At 38.3% G+C, this 22,343-nt stretch overlaps 1 protein-coding gene across 3 annotated transcripts in view; it reads left to right on the forward strand.

Annotated features, from left to right (window-relative positions):
* GMDS (GDP-mannose 4,6-dehydratase) overlaps nt 1-22,343 on the forward strand; it is a 622,466-nt gene that overhangs the window by 511,714 nt on the left and 88,409 nt on the right. For all 3 annotated transcript variants that reach the window (XM_042985865.1, XM_042985867.1, XM_042985866.1), the window contains one exon: nt 14,699-14,795. In XM_042985865.1, the coding sequence (XP_042841799.1) occupies nt 14,699-14,795 (97 nt within the window). The remainder of the gene's footprint in view (nt 1-14,698; nt 14,796-22,343) is intronic.

Genomic DNA, 22,343 nt, shown 5'->3' on the forward strand with positions numbered 1-22,343 from the left:
AAAGAGGTAGACCAAAAGATGACTGGAATCTCCAAAGAATGAAGCCAAAGTTTCTGGAAATTGCTTCTGGTCCTACCATGACTAAACCAGTCTCTAATATGAGATGAGATACTATGCTCTTTTAATACAAGTCACCTCAGAGACTAAGGAAGGATGGTTTATTTATTAATCATTAGGTACCCAATCCCACCAGTCCTTGATGAATCAAGTTCTTACAAATGAACTAATTATTACTGCATAAAGTAGTTTGCTTATTTTTGACAGATTATTATAATTTTTGTTATTTTAAAAATTATGATAATCTGTCAAAAATAACCTGAAAATTGGAGAATGTCTAAGAGCTTATCTTTTTGGAAACATGTAATGTGCTTTCCTATCACATTTTACATTTTAAAACATTTGACATTGCTTAAATCCCAAGACTGCATGAAAGTCCATAAGCCCATGACCAATGTCCTTGTTTGTATACGTCTTAAGGCAATTTTGTTTCTGAATTGTAGTATGTAGAGCAAAAATTTTAATTAGATTTACTTTGTATAAATCATTTTTCATTCACTTACATTTTCGTCCTTAGCTGGCTAGCTGACTTATAAATTTGTTTTCCATAAAAACATTTTGTAGGAAACTAACATTAGTTAGAGAAATTACAGTATGTGGAAGCAAATATCTGGTCTTTTTTTATTTTAAATACAATGCTGCAAGTTGAAAATTTGAACAAAAATTAAAAGTGCAAAAATTAATCTTTGCAGTGTAATTTAGTCATCTAGATAATCGTTATGCCCTCAATTTCATATTTTACAGAAGGTATTTCATGTTTCAAGAAAATTGTCCATATTCTTTTATGGACTTAAAAATGCATTATTGATTACTTAGGTTAAGATTGAGGGTTTTTTGCACCTTTTTGATATGGAATTCATGTTGCTTTTAAACAATCCTTCAAAAGGCTTTATTAAAATGTATACTTTAGAAGAAATTAGTAGCCTCTGACTCTACATGGAAGCAACATCTTAGTCTGTAAAAATATGTGCACTTTGTGTTTCTTCAAGGAATCAAGCATGACATTTTATTTTTAGGGGTATTCTGTTGAGTTATGAAGGATGATATATATAAGTTCTTATTTTTTTAATGTGTGAAATATCCATGCTAATAAAATAAAGCCTTAAGCATAATGAAAGTATTTAGGAAGGAGAGATGAATGAATAAGCATTTTTAGTAGTCATAATTTTTTTTTTGTTTTTAAGGAAGTGAAACTGAACTCAAAGTAGCCTTGGGGACACTCGGATCCAGGGCCTGGAGGTCTGTCAGGGCTCTCTCTGCTTCTTGGAATGCTGCCTTCATTCCCTCAGCATGTTCCTATGGCAGAGGAAATCACTGATAGCATTTCTGGGGATGCAGACTAACACAGTAAATGAAGAATAGAATCTTTTTGATAGTTATCAAGAAAGAAGACTGAGGAGGGATTCTGGCTGGCCCCACTGAGCCCTATGATAACCTCTAGACCATTCACTGAAGACAGAGTATGGGGCCAATGCCTAGGCCCTGTCTTGTTAGGGAGAGAGAATTCTGTGCTTGGCAGGCTATAGAAGTCCATGGTCTGAGTAGGAGAGGATCAAGGTCCTTCTCCAACAGCAGGATGTTATTTCTAGAAGAAAAGCAGAAAGTACTGCTAAGCAGACAAAAATAACATGTTCATATAGCATTTAATGGTCATTTAATATGAGCCCCAAAGTGTGCTATGAGCTGCCCACTTATTCAGTTTAATTCCAGGTCTGGGGCACTGTTTCACTGAGAAGGATACTGAGGCACAGTGAAGTCAAGTATCCTCTGAAGGTTACCCAGCTAGTGAGTGGTAGAGCCAAGATCTAAACTGAGTACTTTTTGACCCAAAGAGCTTTTTATATTGCACTTTTCATCCTACTTGTTTATATCCTTCAAAACAATCTTTGTAATGTGATGGTTGTATGCTAACAGTGGGATCACATCATAAGGAAACAACTTGCAAAACAAGATCCAGGCCCACATGCCTCTGTGAAAGGGAGGCCCCAAACAGAATACCAAGAGAGCAAAAGAAGTCAAACCTTGGTTTTTAAGCATTCAAGAGCCCATGTTCTGATGGGAAAAAAAACAGATTTGAAAGATCTTTCAAGGATAATCTTTACTATATGCAGTTTTGTTCATAAGCTCTGTCACTAGAAGCAAATCCCCCCTAACCTGTAGCACCACACATAGTTCCTTGAGCATCTCCTGTCCTTTCAGATCCACAACTGTAAGCGAATGAGCCAGGCCTGGCATCTGTGTCAGTCACCAGTGTCCTCAGTGCTCACAACAACTGGTCTGTAGTAGATGCTCTGTGATACCTTCTTACTTGAGCCCAGATGGATAGCCAAAAGCCAGTTTGTCCAGAAAAGCCTTTCAGGAATGTTCATTGTCACCCTAACTTCCCCTAGTTGGATTCATCGTGGTTCACTCTCTCATGGTGGTGACAGCTGTAGAGAAGCCACTATGCTTCCTACCCTAGAGAGCTGCTAAGGAAGGATGATAAGGACCTTAGTTTACACAAGTGCCTGGAGGTGGAGATGGAGAGGATGGACTGATCCAAGAGACTTGGAATCGATAGGATTTGGTGAACAATTGGATATAGAAGGGAAGGGAGAGATTGATTAGTGTGCCATCAATTAAGATAGAAAACTTTATGCCCTCTCACAGTTTTACCTGGTGTACTTTACATGCTTAAAGGAAAATTATGGATATTTTCTCTAAACTGAACTTTTTCTTTAACCTCATTATTACATGATTTTCATATCAGACACACCAATCACTATCTGCAATATTCTCACTTCAGCTGTTTGAAGGCCAGTTATCACTTTCTAATTCTATTATCGTTTTTGAAATTATCTGTTGTAATTTTCACTGAAAAAACCTTGAAAGATGTTGCCATCTATATGTTTAGAATTGGCACCAATATTTGCTCTTAAATCTTTGATATCATTTGAGTGATTTTTTGCTTTGAATTTATTAGAAAAATAGCATGTTCATTTCGGTTTGGGTGAGTAGAAGATTCTCGGGGAAATAGATCAGTACCACATACAATCCTGATAAAATTTAAGGTAATGTTGGGCAATTAAATTCCCATTTGGTCATTTGTATTAAGAAGGCACCCTTATGACAGCAAATGTTTTCTTCCAAGAACATTACAGGGTGTTTGTTTATTTGGAGGGGGGTGCGTTGTTGGGGTTGTTTTTAGTGTTATGTTTTGCTTTACACTTTCCCATCAAGTTATTACTAAGTAATGTGAAAAGGAAGTACTTTTCTCCTACAATTAAAGTGATAATAGCATAAACCCAAATAGGTAAATACTTGTCTTGACTAATTTTTTTGTCGTTAATCTTGTTAAATTTTGAGAAGAGAGTTGTAAGAATAGCCTACAGCCTTGTGAGCTCCACCATCCGTGCTGGGGGGAAAAAGATGTTTCAGCCAATGGAAATATTTATCATAGTTTGTGGCACTCTGTCTACATTTTGGGTAAAAATAGCAGGGGCCAGAAATTATTATTTATTTAAAAAGAAATTATTCATTTAGAAAGAAACTCATTTCTAAAATCCTCTTGGCTGAGATAAGTCATTTTATGTTCATGCATATTCTTCTCCTAATTGGGAATTATTCCCTGATGGGTAGGATTTCTGTCCCCTGGGCTTTGAGGATGAGGGTAAGGAAGACTGTAAAAAGAGGAAGGCCAGTGGATAGAGGTTAGGGTGTAAATCTTGTACCCCTGTGGCTGGTGTATCTGCTAGAAAGTATTCCTCAAGAATTGGCTGTGCCTATGACTGTGTTAGATTGCATCATGGGAAAACAGATCCCTCCAATGAGTTGTTTTGTTGAACAGAATTTTCCCAAGACCTACTTCCAAGCGTTCTATTTGGGGGGAAAGTCAGAAGAAAGAAAATCACTGTGTCTCTGCATTTTTTCCCCTAGAGAGATTTCATAACTTTAAATGTAGGTCCACTAAGTGTCCCTTTCCCTGACAGAGCATGGCTCCATTTGTTTTTGACCAGCTGCCTCTGAGCCCCTACTTGCTTTAACTCCCACCTGAAAGCTTTAACTCCAGCTTGCTACATCTTTCTTTGGCGTCCATACTATCTAACCAAGTTGAACGAAATCTGTGAGACTGAATGTTAGAAATATAACTCACCTTTAGTCATCATCACTTTGAATCTGCCACTGGAGCTAGAAAAACTCAATCACTGTGAGAAGCCTGCACAGAAAGCCTATTCCTGAATGTAGGTACTATGGGAACTTTCTGGCGATGCTCTAAATAGACCCAGGCCTTGAAAAATATCTACATAATATTTAGTCACAATAAATAGATTTGGATTTGTCATATAAGCTTCAACTTATTGAAAAAGACTCTTTCCCCTGCCTCCCTTCCTCCTTCCCTCCTTCCTCTCTTTTTTGTCTTTCTCCCCTCCCCTCTCTAGCAATCTGAACTCTATTATTTGCCTTTGTAAACTTCTAAGATAGTTGAATTTTTAACATGTAAAAAACCCCCAAAATATAACATGCTAAAGTGATGTGTGAATCTTTACTGAAACAGCAGGTTTTTTTAATTATTAACCTGTATAAGATCTAATTTGAGCCCTGATTTCATGCTGTGTCTTGGAGGCTGAGGCAAACCTCATTCTATTTCATGTATAGTTGATGTAATTCACAGGGTCGCAGGTCAGTTTAAGTTCTTTAAGGGTCCATTAATCCTCAGAATAAATGCTTCTTCTATAAGTTACCTAATTAAGCAGCCAGCATAGTTCTTAAGATGTAGTAAATGCACCATAAATGTGCTATTTTTCCCCTCACTTTTTCTCTCCAAGCAAAACTCATCTAAGAGAATCAGAAGACATTTCCTTTCCTTTGAGTAGTGTAGACTCTAATTGGCTGACAATACATTATTTACAAATATACACAAATAGATGTTGGTATTGTGCAAATTCATTCTATCAGTACTGAAGTGATATCACCATGATATCACCATTGGAGCAATGTCTGCAGAAAGGTACATCTAAACGGGCTCTTAGCCAAAGAGGGAGATATGGATGGTAGTTAAGAAGAAGGAAAGCATTCCAAGTGGGTGGAATGGCATGAGAAAAGGCATGGAGGCAAGAGTTAGTAAATTGTATGTGGGCGATAGGCAAGCTGATAAACGGGGTTGGACCAGCCAGACCACATTGGGGCATATTGAGAGATACTCACACCTACTATTCCCTCTGCTTCTCTGCACTTCCCACTCATTCTCTAGGTCTTAGCTTAGACATCCTCCGTAGCCCAACATCCTACGCTCAACCAAGTCTTGCTAGGTGCCCTCCCAGTCCTCTGGTATCACTCTGTGTACCTTCTACCATCATTCATACACTACATTGTAGGGGCCACTAGACTTTAAGCCCCCTAAGGACAAAGACCATCTAGTTTTCTCATACCTGTGTCTTCAGCACCTGGCTTACTTTAGTAAATACTTTTAGTAGGCACTTAATAGGTATTCAGTGAAGATTTGTGGGAGGTGGGAGGAGGAGAGATGGATAGATAAGATTGGGCAAATAGAGGAGGTACAGAGGACAGAGGCCTTGAGCTGTGGCTGAGACTCATACAGAGCTCAAGCACTAGTCCTTAAATTGTACCTTCCCACTACCACCCCTTAGTAAGACCTCCATTCATTTTGCTTAGTCCTGTAAAACAGAAGAAACTCCACCTACAATCTTTGGAAGTGTATAGGATGCCCCAGGTGAGTTAAAATAAATTAAAATAAAGCAGGTGGATAGAGCATGGTTAGCAATCCATGCAAAGATAGCATAGAAACACCAAGGCTTGTTTAAAAACTAGCTGTGCATTTGAACTTCCCTTCACCGCCATTTTACAGCTGAGAAGAACAATTTCTGGTCTTTTTCCTATTCGATCTCTTGATCTACCCTCGTTAGACATGACCACACAAAGCTTTTTTCATTGAGTTAATCATTCTAAATTTCCTAAAGATTTCCTAAAGATAAAGCATAAGTAAAAGACACTTTGAAAGTACAATTTAAGTCTCTCAGCAATACTGATAAAAAGAAGAAATCAAGGAAACATTTACCAATCAATAACTCTTATTGATAGTAACGTTTGGGAGGGGCCTCCCATGAAAATGACAGTGACCTTTTAAGAGGGCACCACACCTATCCTGCTTTTTCCAACTGTGTGAGATAGAGGTGTCATCCAATGACCTTCCCAAAATTGTTCAACCTCCTAATCTCCTCTCCCTCCACATGTAAACTGCAGATTGTACTACCTGCCTGATTCTTGATGTGGGGATTCATTAGTTGGCATTCACAAGAGGCCCATGATATGGAAAGCACAAAGTAAAGGTAGTTCTTACTCTAACTAGTGACATGAACAGCTGTTTAATGGATTTAAATTTTACACTTTTTGTTGCAGTTGATTATTCATTAACTGCATGCAATAGCTGGAACCCCATTATTTAATAACAGTTATCCTTATTAACATAAATAAAATGGGGTAAAATTGAGCATGAATGGAGACAGGAGTCCCCATTTCAATAGCAATATTGTCTTTCTGTGCACAGCTAAGTTCTCATATATACATAAATTAGAGTAGACTTTGTGATTAAAACCATGGTCCCCTGAACATAAAAATTACACTCTGTCCTCCTCTCCTGTTCCACTGACTGGTTGCCCTTTACTCCTTTCTGGTAACAGTCTCTCCTGGCCTTGGGCTTCAGCCTTCCAGTCTCCTCAAGAAACTATCAGTTATCTCTCCCTTCTCTGCCTTCAGCTGTCCTACATTGCTCCTTCCCATCAGTATCTTGACATTTTCAGATCCTTACATCTTTAAAAAATGGACCTCTGCAAACACTCATTCCCTTCAGACACTGCCCTTCCTCTCTTTTCCCTGCTCTGTCAAAACGTACCAATGAATTGCCTCCTCACCATCTCCCTGTCCTTACCTCCTGTCCCTCTGCCACACCTCAGTCCACCTTCTGCCCCATCACCCCATCAAAGCAGTTCTTTCTGCCATCCCCAGGGACCTGCATGCTACTAAATCCTATGGACCAGTTTCAATTCTTCAATTTTTGACATCGATGCAGCATCTGGCATTGTTGATGCACTCTCCCTCCCTTGCCAAACACACTGGTCCCTCACTTTCTGAGATCCAACCCTCTACAGTGTGCCTGCTTCTTCCCATGTGGCTCTTCCTCAGTTTTTGCAGACTTGATCTATCTGCCTTGTAATGTTTTCCTCCATGGATCAGATTGGAGCTGGGGTGTCAATGGCTCTACAACATCAGTTCCTCCAGATGTCCAGAAGGCAGGGTGAGAGAGGGAGATATGGAAGAAGCATTGCGTCTTTAGGGGAGGCAGGCAGGGCAGGAGCCCTGGGGATAGAGTTCTGTAGGCCATGTAGAGGGAGTTGCTGGCAACAGCCTTGGTCAGAGTCCTCTGCGAACTCATGTTTGTAATGATTTTTCCTTCATTGTTCGGATTTTTTTCCCAGTTAACACCAGCACATAATTTAAATTCTAATCATTCAATAGGAATTGTCACCAACTCCAGCAATCTCCCACCCTCCACCCCTTCTTCCCCATTTTCACAGCTATTCCTACCCACTGTGTGGGCCATTCTTTTGGCACTTTATGTCTGGAAAAGTATGTTACTCTGCTCTGTTAAATTGTCTTGATTTACCTCAAGAGAGTATTTACTCTTCTCTATGTTTTTCTGTTCTCTTTCTGGAAATCCTTTTGCACTCTATTATACTCTTTTAGCTGATTACTTTGGCATTTACCTCCATGTTTCTAAGTAACATGTTTTTATTGCTGATTCTTGATTTTTATCTCCTTCTAGGCATTATCTATTGGCGTCCTCTTATTCAAAATGAGGGTTTTATTTTCTGTTCCTCCCGATCTCTCCATTCTCTGAATATTCTATTGCTGTATTTTAATTTGAGGATAGCTTAATATTCGGTGTTAAATTATCATGACTGATCAATGGTTTTCATTCCAGTAAACAACAATTACTTTTTTTCTGTACAGTTGTCATTTGTTTAACACAGAGCTAATAATTTTCATTTGTCTTCATTTGCTTTGTTTTCTATATATTTATCACTAACTACCCCAGACTTTGCCCCAGCTATCTAAATCACCTTTGAATGTGTTCAGGTCTGTGGGTTATTCTATCAGTCATGTCTTCCCGTAGCAGGGCCTATAGAACCTTCTGACCTGATTCCATCTAGACTGGTGGAGGGTTGGCATTGTGTGATCTGCCTTCATGCTCATCTGAAGGGTTCTCTTAGCCACTCTCTTAAATTGGGTCCTCCATTTCCTGGCATCTTTTTAAAACCTCCTTCCTCATCAAGATAAAAAGCTTCTTTACAGTGAAGGAAACAATCAACAAAACTAAAAGGCAACTGATAGAATGGGAGAAGATATTTGCAAATGACATATCAGTTATAAAGGGTTAGTATACAAAATCTGTAAAGAACTTATCAAACTCAACACCCAAAAAACAAATAATCCAGTGAAGAAATGGACAAAAGACATGAAAAAACACTTTTTAAAAGAAGACATCCACATGGCTAACAGATACATGAAAAGATGCTCAACATCACTCATCATCAGGGAAATACAAATCAAAACCACAGTGAGATACCACCTGTCAGAATGGCTAAAATTAAAAACTCAAGAAACAACAGTGTTGGCAAGGAGTGGAGCAAGGGGAACACTTTTGCACTGCTGGTGGGAATGCAACCTGGTCCAGCCACTCTGGAAAACAGTGTAGAGGTTCCTCAAAAAATTGAGGAAACCTAGCCTACAACCCAGCAATTGTATCCAAAGGATACAAAAATGCTGATTCAAAGGGGCACATGCACCCCAATGTTTATAGCAGCACTACCAACAACAGTCAAATTATGGAAAGAGCCCAAATGTCCATCAACTGATAAATGGATAGCAAAGATGTGGTGTGTGTGTGTGTGTGTGTGTATATATATATATATATATATATATGTATATATATATGTATATATATATATACACACACACACACACATACAGTGGAACATTACTCAGCAATCAAAAAGAATGAAACCTTGCCATTTGCAACAACATAGATGGAACTAGAGTGTATTATGCTAAGCAAAATAAGTCAGAGAAAGATAAATGTCATAAGATTTAATTCATATGGAATTTAAGAAACAAAACAGATGAACATAAGGGAAGGGAAGAAAAATGAGATAAAAACAGAGAGGGAGACAAACCATTAAGAAATTCTTAAATACAGAGAACAAACTGAGGGTTGCTGGAGGAGTGTTGGGTAGGGAAATGGGAAATGGGTGATGGGTATGAAGGAGGGCACTTGTTGGGGTGAGCACTGGGTGTTATATGTAAGTGATAAATCACTAAATTCTACTCCTGAAACCATTACACTATATGTTAACTAGTTTGGGTTTAAATAAAATTTAAATAAATAAATAAATAAATAAATAAATAAATAAATAAATAAATTTTTAAAAATAAATAAAAACTCCTTGGTTTGATGAAGCAAAATCTTATTTCTAAGAATAGTGCATGGAAAGCAAATATTTTTGACCCAGTACATCTGAAAATACCTTTATTCTGCCCTCAGCATTAAGAAGGTAGCTGATGTAGATTGCTTGCTTGGAAATACTTTGCCCTCAGAATTTTGAAGGTATTGCTCCATTGCCTTTTAATTTGCAGTGTTACTATGGGAGACTGAGCCATTTTGCCTCCTAATCCCTGTGTATTCTCTCTGGAAGTCTGTCAGTCTTTTTCTTTGTCCTAATGTTCTGAAATTTCGTGTGATATGGGTTCCATCCATTATTCAGAGCACTCTGTTCGGCCCTTTCAGTCTGGAAATGCATGTTCTTCTCTGACCAATTGTCTTGATTTAACTTAATTATCTGCTCTTTTCTGCTTCCTTTTTTTCTGTACTTTTTCTGGAAATTCTATTATACTGACCTCTTGAGGCCATATTCTGATTTTCTTATCTTTCTTCTGGTTTTTCATATCTCCATCTTTTTGCTCTCCTTTCTGGGAGATTTCCTCAGTTTATCTCCAAAATCTCCTCTTGAACTTTTAATTTTTTCAATTTTTTTTCAATTTCTAAGATTTTTTTTCCAAATTGTCCTTTATTATATACTGTCTTATTTTTGTTTCTTTGGTATCTTTTCATATCTCTGAAGATATTACTGGTAGAATGTGTGTTTTTGTTTTGTTTTTTGATTACCTTTTCTATTTGTCCTATTTTCTCCAGGTTGCTGGTTTTCAATTTGTTTGTTATGATTTCTCTTTCCTATATGTGGTTTTCCCCACATGTCTGTCTGGTAGTCCTTGGTTTTCTGCTCATGTTTAAAAGTGGGGGCTAAAAAGCTAATTGGGAGTTTTTGAGAACATAGTTAGAGCTTGTTGACTATGTCACTTACAGGGGGACCTAACAGGACCATTTAGTTTGGAGAATCCCTGATACCCAGAGAAGATTCCTTGTCTCCTGCCTGAAAGGAGACATGCCTGACTGCCAGCACCTTGGGGCTGGCTGGGGAGTCTCAGCATTCTGTGCACATACCTCACTAGATTTTTCCTTGTTTTCAGCATCGTGGCCCTACCCCTTCCCAAGCCCAGTGACCTTCAGATCTGGGACCTTGTTCTCCAGGGAGGGTGAGGTAGTTGCCAAGCAATGTGGGATCTGGGAGGGGACTGGGCATCACACTGCTTCTCAAGGAAAGTTGTAATCCGCCCTCACTTCCTGACATCTGAGGGCTCCTGCAAGTGTAAATTGGGTTCATTTTCAGCTTCCCCACTGCTGGCTTAGGAGTCTGTTTTCTAGGGCTTCTGCTAAGTCCTTTAACACTCATCCATCTGGCCTTCCAGCTTCCAGAATTTGGTTTCTGTTCTCTTTCTTGCTCTTTTAGCCTTTCTGAGTATGTTCCTTTTTGAAAGGGACATCAGACAAGAGCAAAACTGTACAAACCACCACCTTCATTCAGAACCTAATAATTCTCCCAGGACTACTTTGTGTCATTTTCTAAATTGTAGCTTTTGGCAACCTCCTGTTTCCTTATATACATCCTTAATAAAATAGTATTTTTTTAAATAATCCTTGATAACTTTTGTGATATTCAGGTTTTTATAAGGGGTGCATCGTGCCCTCCCTTACTTTAACATAGTCTCCTAAGCTTGACTTAATACAGTTGACTTTGCTTTTGTTGTTCCTTAAAGGAATTCCTAGTTGAGTAGATTTTAATAACACCTCATCTTTCCTTATTGTGCTTGATTCTGTTGTTCTTCAATGTTTTCTATTGCCATTTAATGCTTATTAGGAGCCAACAATATATTTTAAAAATTGAATTATACAGAGGCTCTTCTCAGTGAGCTGTTGATCTAAATTGGTGGGTAGCAATTCCTTTTAATTAGCTGAATCCTCTATTCCCTGTCAAGCTACCTTCATTTCATTAACATCCCAGCTCTGCTTTGAGTCATAACATTGCTTGTTAGGACAAGTTAGCTGTTACCTTTTACTTGTTAATACAAGTGTTTTGTGTATTGTTGTAACTGAATGTTTTTTGGCCCTTGGCCGAAACTTTTGCTTACTGCCTTCATGCAGACCTAGTGCAAATTACAAAGCGGTTTTGCCAACTCAGTTCTGCTTTGAGCCCTTTCCTGGTTATACTCGATTATTCGATGCATCTCTATTAGTAGTGGGGGCAATGCAGTGACCACAGAGACGATTTGGACTGTAGACAGCATTTGCAAGATGGCAGCCCTGTGGACAGTATTCAGACAGAGGCCAAGAAGTGGGCCCAGAGCTGATACACACAGGTGCCCAAGTAGAATCAAACTCAAATCTAACCTGCAGTTTCCTTCCGTCAGTCAGTCTTTTCCCATTTCAACTACTGTCATAAATCCCACATGTTAGCATATGGCTGCAGAGCAGCCAAAAAGAAGCAGTAAACCGCAAAATTGAAGCTGGTCCAGCAATGCAACTTTTTGGTATGAAAAGGAATTAAATGTTTTAAGTTAAGAATGAGGATATAGCATTAACTCATCCCCTAAAGCAGGAGTAAGGAACCTATGGCCTACAGGCCAAACCCCACCTGTTTTCTACTGAACTATAAGGATGTTTTTATAGTTTTAAAAGGTAATTTAAAAAAAAAAATGATGATGATGATGATGAAGAGGAGGAGGAAGAGAACAGAATGGGGAGGGGGAAAGGAAGACTATGTAACAGAGACTATATGTGATCTGTAAAGCCTAAAATATTTGCTTTCTGGTTCTTTACAGAAACAGTTTGTCAGCCCCTGCTCTAAAGACACAGCTGGCTTTTCCTCATTCCTTTCCTGTCCGACATGTTCCCTCCCCAGTCAAGCTCTCCAGGTCTTTTCCAGGCCTTTATCAACTTAAATATATGTGTGTTCATGTGTGGTTTCAAAGAAATCAACTAAAAGTACAATTGAATCACCAATTTTCAAGTTGGTGACATCTGAGAAGATTTATCAGTAAGAAGGACAGAATTACGGATATGTATGTGTGCACATAAGTTAACCTGACCCATTATAGATTACATACCCAGCTACCATAGGAGAAAAGAGTAAAACTGTGAGCAGTGATTTTTTTAACCCTTTCGGCTTACTGGGAGATACCATCAGGAAGACAGATGCTGGACTGGTTTCTCTTTGTTAGTATTAAACATGAACAAGAATAAAAACATGCTTATGAGATACAAATATCCTTTCACCCACTGAAAGCCTTACCAAAGAAAAGGCTCCACTTCAACAATTAACTTTAAAATTAGCTAGGTAATTTTTAAAGTAATGATTTATCAGCTATTCTCCCTTACTGCAGATATTTGCCAACATCTGGTCTTTTCTATTTAGGGACAGATAGGGTTTATCACCACTTTGGGTTTTCTCATTTTACACTGTTTTCAGTCTGCATGCTCTAAAGCATCCGCATACCATATCCAGGTGAATTTTCCAAAAACTTAGCTCTGACCCTGCCAAATTAGTCTAATCAATAGTAAGAAATTAAACCAAAAAAGTAAGTTACCAAACACCTCTTTTTGAGGCAACTAATTAATATAATGCCAGTTGTTCAGTTTTATTATTCAACATATACTATGAATCCCTACGTGTTATGGGATGTTTTTCATATTTGCCTTGAGTCCACTGGCAAATTCAATGTGCTTAGAAACTGAGTTTTCCCAACAATGACATGTTATCTCTCTGCTATAAAAAAGTAAGTTGAGAATAGAACATTCCAGTGATTGTCCAGAAATTAAGCTTATAAGGGCAATTTATGTCTCTACTACCCAGCTATGTCCAAAATACAGCCACAATCAATATTTACTATTTGTCTTCAATGACACGTGTGAATGACATAGTCAAGCAACTAATTTAATGTTCTACTCTTTCCTTTGAGCTCCACTGTGCCTCTGATCCAGGGAGCACACAGAATTGTCCTGTTGGCATAGGATTCCTCTCCAACTGATAAAGCAAACTAGGTCTGGTGATAAGCATGGAAGTCAAACATTACTTTGTAATTTCTTTTCTTTCTTTGCTGAAAAGTTTCATTTGTAAAAATAATTTTAATTGTATAGTATTGTCTCCAGAGGCTAACATGAAGCCAGTGTCTTCATTTCTTTAAAAATGAGAACATAAAATGGAATTCCAGAAAGAAGTTGGTCTTGAAACTTGTGAGCATATCCTGCACAATGTGCGGTATAGACTTGAGGGGGGACTGTTTCCAACTGTGGATGTTTAAGGAAGAAAAACCCAAGTCCAAAGCACACCGTAGCTGATGCTAATATGCCCTCTCTTAGCAAGCAGTAAACCAGTTGTGTATTTTTTTGGAGGTTTAATAGTCTGAGATTTGTTAATGAGGCCTACTGCTGACTGAATAGAGCAAGGGAACTTGCTATAACACAGAGATGAGATGAATGGTTAATTTAGGGTATGAAACTTATTCCAAACTGGAGTGCATTGAAGTTTACAATAAATATCCCTAAAACATCACTACAAATTTTAAAAAATAAATAAAAGGGAGACAGAAGACATTAATTCATAATAATTGATGTTATCAAGAATAGTCTAAAGAAGTACAAAATCTTTGAAATCCCTGTGCCCAATTCCTTATTCTGGCTAATCTGTTCATTTCTGAAGTTGCACTTCTGAACCCATCACGATTTTCTTACAAAGAAGGAAAAAAAGGGGCGCCTGGGTGGCGCAGTTGGTTAAGCGTCCGACTTCAGCCAGGTCACGATCTCGCGGTCTGTGAGTTCGAGCCCCGCATCAGGCTCTGGGCTGATGGCTCGGAGCCTGGAGCCTGTTTCCGATTCTGTGTCTCCCTCTCTCTCTGCCCCTCCCCAGTTCATGCTCTGTCTCTCTCTGTCCCAAAAATAAAAAAAATTAAAAAAAACGTTGAAAAAAAAAAAAAAAAAAGAAGGAAAAAAAAAAACCTACCCTTTAGAAACAGATCTGGAAAGGCTTTGAAAGTCACTGTTGCCCTGATAACATGGTGACACATCAGCTGTGTTCCTGTAGTTAATGAGCTTATATACTCCTGCAGGGAGAAGGCTGAGCCATCCTGAGGGACTATAACATGGCAAATGCTCCCAAGCAATTAGAGGCTGATTAAGTGTTTATCTCCTTTACAGGTGGGAAGGAAAGAATGAAAATGAAGTGGGCAGATGTAAAGAGACCGGAAAAATTCATGTGACTGTGGATCTCAAATACTACCGACCAACTGAAGTGGTAAGGACTCCTTGGCCACCCAGTGCGTGGCCACATTTGGCTGGCTGGTTGTCTGGGAAGATGTTCTTAGTGAATATCCACAGTCAGCCTTCAAAGCTTTCCATTGGGTTCTCTGACATCCTTCAATGGTCAGGTCCCAAAACAGACTACAGTGAATTGAATTTGAGTTGTTATTCTCAGCACGAAATCCATTGCTTTATCAAGGAAAACAAGGGTAAAATACAGCCAAGGAAGTAGTTGATTTAAGAAACAGAGACTTCTATCCAAGGCAAGTCTCTTCACATTATTAGCTTTGATAGCTGATCCCTGATATGGGATGTCTGACTTACAAGGCCCTCCATAACCTGCAAGATCTCAAGACCTGGAGGGCTGCATACCTTCCCATATGCACATGCACTCACACATGTACCCACACTCACTCACATGTGCTCACATGCACCCACACAAACCTAACCCATAAACAATCCCCCTGTACATTTTTTTAAGATTTAGCTCATGTACTGCCCTGCCTGTGAATCCTTTTCTGGTCAATATACTACTTACTACCACTAAAATCTTTCCTCCTTCATTTGTATCTACATTATATGCTATGCATAATCATGCTGTAACACCTATTATAATTTATTATACTCATTTGTTTGCATGACCTTCTCTTTTTACCGAATTACGAATTCTTTGAGGATAAGGTCTTTTTAAAAAATATCTTAGGCTTTAATAAGTCAATAAAAATATTGACTGATGTGTGGATGAATACAAAATTTTCTGTATTAAGAAATGACCTATAGATTGTTAGTGCCTATTATCCTTCTTTCCTCAATTTATAAAGATTTTTAGCTTGGTGCTGTCACTTTAAAGTGGTCTACCTTCATACTATGGTGACAAAATCCAGCATGTTAAATAGATCTAAAAATAATCAAAAACAGCATCTTCAGAGAGAATTGTTCAGAGGTTTCCTAATGAAATGTACATTAGCTGTGAAAATAGAACCTGTTTTATCTGTGCTTTGAACCTTATATGTTGTACAGCATTTCAGAGATTAGGAAAACCCCAGAGAAGAGAAACTGACAGTGAGTATGTCATCAGTAATCACCCTCTAAAATCTCTTTTTTTAAACAAAAGAACAAACTTCATTTCATGTACTCTGACACACAGGAGGAAGTAAAAAGGAAAGGAAATCAGCAGTGCTTAGAGACTAGAGCTGTAGAGTCAGTGCATTGTCCTGGCACAGGGCGTGGCTGGGTCTCTAACACACAGTGAACAATGGTTCCCTGTGCTAATGGCAAGTGGGTGTGCCAAGGAGAGGATGTGCTCCATCTCTGGGGGAGGAAGATACCAGCACACTCCTGCTGACACCACAAGGAATGCCTGTCTATGGAGCCCCCTAGCCACACTGGCATTTGTTTCCCTGTCCTAAAGAGGTGCCACAAGGGTGTCATTTTTCCAGACTATTGCACAGATCACATAAATGGACAAATTTATTTCTCTCCTCACGAACAAAAATTGTCATCTCAGAGTAGAAAATTTACTGAGCCCACAGAAACCTCCATCCTTGTAACAACTGAAACGTGGTTCTTTCTCTGACACCAAAATAGTTTCAAAAGCTAGGAAGTCATTAAGAATGGCTTGTCTGTCATTCTTACTTAGGCAAGGTGGGGGATTGATAAGGACACAGAACAAAAGAATTTGCTGAACAGGAAAAGGACCCTTGGACTAACAAGATGGTTCTTAGAGTCCGTATCGACCCCTCTTTCCTGCCCTGACAGTGCTGCATCCCTCCTCATTTCTTTTGTCCATTCAAATGTCATCATCATACCTGTTCTGCAATTCTGTTTACACTAGTGTTGTTTGAACATAAGAGAAGCATCTTATTTCAAATGCTTGCTTGCTTTTTTCACTGATGGAACTCTCACCCTAGATTTTCTTTTGATTTGGGATTCCCTGCTTGATTTGGGATTTTTAACTACATTTCATCTTTCTAAGCCTTTAGGCTACATTCGTTTTGTTCACTCCACTTCAACTTAATATTCTGTGGGACAAGCTTTTCTTGTATAGTGAGACTAAACTTTTAACCTCATTCCTCAGAACAACAAGTTTTCCCAAAACTTGGACCAGCTTGACAGACTTATATAGAATTGCCTCAGGGGTGATAGTATTCTAGTTAAAAGGTGACCAGAACTGGAGACTGACTTGTAAATGAGCTTTCACTTAGGTGCAGGGCCCTAAAACCAACACATCTAGAGTCATTCAGAGTGAGTCCTGAAAAGCACCCAGCTTCTCTGAGGTTTGTCAGCACTCAGTATAGGGTGGACGGGGAATTCTCCCATGTCTAAACTGGATCCTTCCCATTTAAGTGTCTTAAATCCATCTTGCAAGAGCCAGAGACTTTTTTTTCTTTCTTCCTTGAATTCTTTAAAACTCTGATCTCCTGATTAGCTTTAATCATGCATCCTCCAAGATTCTCAGCATATAGGGCGCTCTGAAGCCAAAAATATAAACTAAATCTTCTTAGAGTCAAATGGTTCCAGAATGACTGCTAGGAAAAAATAAATAAATAAATACCATCAAGAAAATTTGAAAAAAAAAAAATGATAAGGACATATCAGGTCTCAGAACATCAATACCCTAATGCAACTGAACGGAAATAGAACTTTGTGTTGTTTTTTGAATAAGATTCAGGCTAGTTTTAAGAAAGGTTCTTTACTCAGCACAGGACAGCACGACCCCAAAAAAGACCACCGATGATGCCATATAGAACATACTTCCACATGCACCAGTAATTTTTGTCCTCATTGATTTAGCCACCACAAAACCTTAAATCTTGCTTCTGTTACCAACATGGAAAGTCTTGAAAGTTTTTGTTCTGAGCTAAGGACTCTGGCAGCCAATTAGAGCAGAATGGAGTCACATTCTTTTTGTTCTTTACCTATCAATCTCTATGTTTCCTTTAAATGTTTAGTTTTGCTTCTGTGAAGATCTTGATCCTGGACATCAGACTTTAAATCCTCCATAGCCCCTGATTTCCAGTATCTGGTGATGGCAATGTTAACACTTGAGTTCTGTGCCTCTTAAATCTCCTCTCTTGTACATAATTTCCCGTATGTGTACCCATTTATACACAGACTCATGCAATGTGCTTCATTCAGAGAGAAGAAGTAGCGTCATGCCTGAGTGTGGGCCTTAGGGCCAGACCGCCTGAGTTCAAAAACTGCCAATGACTAGCTGTGTGACTAGGCAAGTTACTCAACTTCTCAATGCCTCTGTTTCCTTGACTTTAAAAATGAGATCAATAGGAGAGCTAGAAGTCTATAGAAGTATTGAAGAATTAACAGTCAATTATACAAAATGCTTATAAAAATAGTATCTGGCACACAGTAAAATACCCAATATTGATGTGCCATTATTGTTATTTATTTATTCATCCATTTACCAAATATTTACCAAACACTATGTTAGGCCTATGAGCAAAACAGACACATTCCCCACCCTTGTGGAAATTGTACATACAGAGAGAGGTATAGATCAGTTACTTAAATCTAGTACCTTTTGAAAAGTACAATGACACATGATAAATTGTACAGATCAACCAGTAAAAAGTAGATAAGAAGGTATAATAAAGTCTTCAAGCCAACATTAATAAGTACGTTGATATTTTATTCTTGATTTTTATCTTTTCTAATTCTCCTTCTGAAGCTTTAGTAGCTATTTGGTGGTATGGAAATAATAATATTGATTTACTACTTAATTTAAAATAAAATAAGATGTCTTCATTTTGTTTGAGAATTTTTCACTTGGAAAATTTTCAAAGGTTGTATTAATGAGAAATTCATCTGAATGTTTTAACCACACCAAATTTTTAACCACACCGAAAAGTCAATCCATTGAAGGAAAAAAAAGGCTGAGAGTTTGTTTTTGTTTTGTTTTTTGGTTTTTGGTTTTTGTTTTCTCAGTTAAACTAACAAAAATCACTTTTTTTTTCTGCAGAGTATTTTAGGAAATGACATAGGGCATATATTCACAAACCAAAATTCAAATCACATACCTTTCATGAAAAATATCTTGACTTAAATGCTACTAGAAGTTGTAAATTAAATTTTTTTCTTGCTATTATATTCATCTCAACATTCATTTTTCTTGCCATTGTATTTCTAGTGTCCTCAATTGTAATTGGTTTTTGTTCTGTTTACTTAGATACTTTCTGTTTATTCCCATTCTTTATAGATATTAGAAAAATCAGGAGTTAAAATCCAGAATTGAGAAGGCAGTAACTTCAAAGAAGTCCAACAAGCTAGTTAAAACAACACCTTCCTTCAGTAAAAACATGTGGCCTGTTTCTAATCAAATTACCATATGCTTGTCGAGTTGTCCCCTCTGCAAACTTTTCCTAATATTTTTCTGTAAATGATGTTAAGTTAAATGGCCCATAATTGCTTGCTGTATCTCAGAGCCCTGTTTAGAATAATGCTGGGTAACACTTTCCAGACCTCAGGAATCTGATCTATCATCAGAAGATGTGTATATGTCCTTCCTTCAGCTCCATCTCTGGGTACTGGGGGTCTTGAAACTGTCCCCTTTCTCTCCCATCTCTGTTCTCACCACCTTCTCACACTTCCCCTCCCAAAGCAGGAAATTAGATCCTCCCAACTCCAACCCTTCATCTTCTCAGCGCTGTTAGAGCCAGTTGATCTTTCCCTGTCCTGATCCTCTGACCTCCAAAGCTCTAATCCTACCCCTCCACTGCTGCTTTTCTTTGTTCCTTGTTTTGACTGGTGGGAGCTAGGATAAGGAGTTGCAGAGAGAGCAAATTAAGGGCGAGTCCCTTTCTTCCTGCATTCTTGGACCTGTGAAAGGAGAGGCTGTTCTGTAAGACCCCTTCCAATTTTTCATATCCTAGCATTCTCCTCTTTTACAACTATCACAATGGAGTGGGATGCTAGCACTAATGTGCCATCATAATGCTTCCTCTGAACTTCTTATACTTGTATTTTATAAATAGTTTATATCTCTAAATCACTGTTTATATATTTTAAGCCTCCCTCTTAGGCTCCTCATACTAATCTTTATATCCTTCCTTAATCACATTGACCTTTCCTGCCCTTTTCCTTCCTTGGATTTAACCAAAGGAGCTTTAAGTTTCAGTCTCTTCAGTTGATTCTCAAATATTCTACTGTATGTTTTCCATACTTCATAGGATCCCATACAGAACCCCTAGGGGCATATAACATTCCTCTTAAAGCCTGTGTTCTTTCCTTGGTTGCTACCCCCCTCGAGAGCATTTCATATCTAATGAAATAGTAATTGGGTACTTACTATAATGCCCCCAACATCCTATTTTTCCTCGAAAGTTTTCATGATTAGATCCTGATCAGAACAATGTAATTAATGATTCATAAAATCTATATGAATATACATAAGTATATACTTTATCTTATTTAAAAATATTTTTTGCATTTGTCCTAAAAACTCTCTGATGTCCTTCTATAGATGGGGGTTTTTTCTCTGCACCAATTAGGAATTCCTATAAAATCTGTACTTTTCCCTCCCCCCAAAAAAAAGCTGTCCAGCTAATGACTACCCCCATTTATAATTACAGTGTTGACCTCTTGACATCTACAAAAGAAATTCCAAAATCTTAGAAATTTGTTTTAGCTTCTGCAGCTACTTTTCTTAGGAAGAACTATTAGTACTTGAGTTCAGCTTCTACCTCAGCTAGCCCTGATGAAGCTCACTCAAAGTATAGAATTACTTACAGGAGGCCCATCCATCATGGGTGTGATCACCTGTTCCCTCTTCATTTTCATCCAGCCAGCGAGATCTGTATTTTGGAATTTTAGAAATCCCCATTTGCTGTTTGTTTGTTTTTTAAACAAATTGACAGTGTTTTTTCCTGTTGTATCAAGCTATATTTATCTTCCAAAATAAATACAAAAATCTTTATTCATGGAGATTTCATGGATAAATCTATCTGTGGTTTCCTTCCTCCACCCTATTCTGCTTTATCTTCTCAATAAGGTTAATTATTCCTTACCAAGTTTGATTTTTTCCCCAGCACTTTGTTCACTGAGGAAAAAAATATTCCAAGTATTCCAGGTCTACCAAAATTTAGTCCATGTACATTTACTCTTGGCCCCTATCTATCTTTATCTTACCCTAGGCCTTCTGTTGCCTCACTCTCCATGCCCTTGGCTCATGGCAGACTGGTTTCTTCATTCACTGTCACATCTACTAGCAATGTTGAGAATTCATTTGACTGCTTTTGTCAGAAACTTCCAATTTGGTATCCACAGCTGATGGTCTAACTTAATAGCTCTGATCTGCCTCCTAGATAATTACATGTTAGGTGCTTGGCCTGCTGGTAAATACCTAGTTCCATTCAGCCACTGTTCAGTATAGGTGCTGTCCTTAATAGCAAAATCCAGTTTGTACATTTTGTAATGCTATCATAAATTTGATCGTTTCTTGGATAAATCAGAAGTGCACTGCTTCATGAAAAGCTGGCATAAGAATATCTAAACTTAAGGGCACGTGTGTAGCTCAGTCAGTTGAGCATCTGACTCTTGATTTCGGCTCAGGTCATGATCACCCAGTTCATGGGTGCAAGCCCCTCATCAGGCTCTGTGCTGACAGTGCTGAGCCTGCTTGGGATTCTCTTTCTCCCTCTCTCTCTTTCTGCCCCTCCCCCATTCGCACTCTATATCTCTCTCTCAAAATAAATAAATATTAAAAAAAAATTTTTAAAGAATATCTAAACTTAGAAATAAGTAGGTTTCTAAGGTATTAAAATATTATCTAATTTCAGGATTTATTACCAGAATCTTTTAAAAATAGTATGCTCATTGTATACATTTAAAATATAACTCTTATTTACCTTCAGCTTCTCCAGAATATATCAGTATATATAAAATAAAGTATTGTTATATGATTGCGGTCTTAAAGATTCAATTCAAAAAGAATGTTTACTGAATTTCTACCATGGAGATAAGTCCTAGAACCTCTGTGAGAAATGTGAAGATGGATGAGATAAGGTTCTTGTCCCATGGTAACTCTCAGATAAATGAGGAGGAGCATCTAGGAAGCTATTGGGACAATCTAGTGCAGGTATAAGAAGGAGCTAACTGAACCAGGGCAGCGGAGGCGAGAAAATCAGTGACAAATGCCAGGACATTGCAGAGATGGTGACCACAGGATTAGGTATGGATTGGATAGTGACATGTGGATGACAGACAGGAACTGAAGGTGGTTCCCTGGAGTAGAGGCTGAACTGTGAAGTAGGTGAGAGATAATGATGCCAGAACTCACATCAGAGATATAAGAAGAGGACTCCGTTTGCAGTGGGAGGTGTTGAGGAATTCTGGTACAGTCATGGTGCCTTAGGGATATCCACATGGCAATATCAAGCAGGAGTTGGAGCTGGAGGCCTGGTGTAAAGAAAAGAGGTCAGACAGGGCCTCTAGACAGGGTAGTTGTGCAAAAGGAAGAGTTAAAGCTCTGAGATGAACACCCCAAAGAGAGCATGGCGGGTGAGAGGAGAGAAAAGCATGAACAGGGAGC

Source organism: Panthera tigris, chromosome B2 (genome assembly GCF_018350195.1).
Source record: "Panthera tigris isolate Pti1 chromosome B2, P.tigris_Pti1_mat1.1, whole genome shotgun sequence".
Lineage (NCBI taxonomy): Eukaryota > Metazoa > Chordata > Mammalia > Carnivora > Felidae > Panthera > Panthera tigris.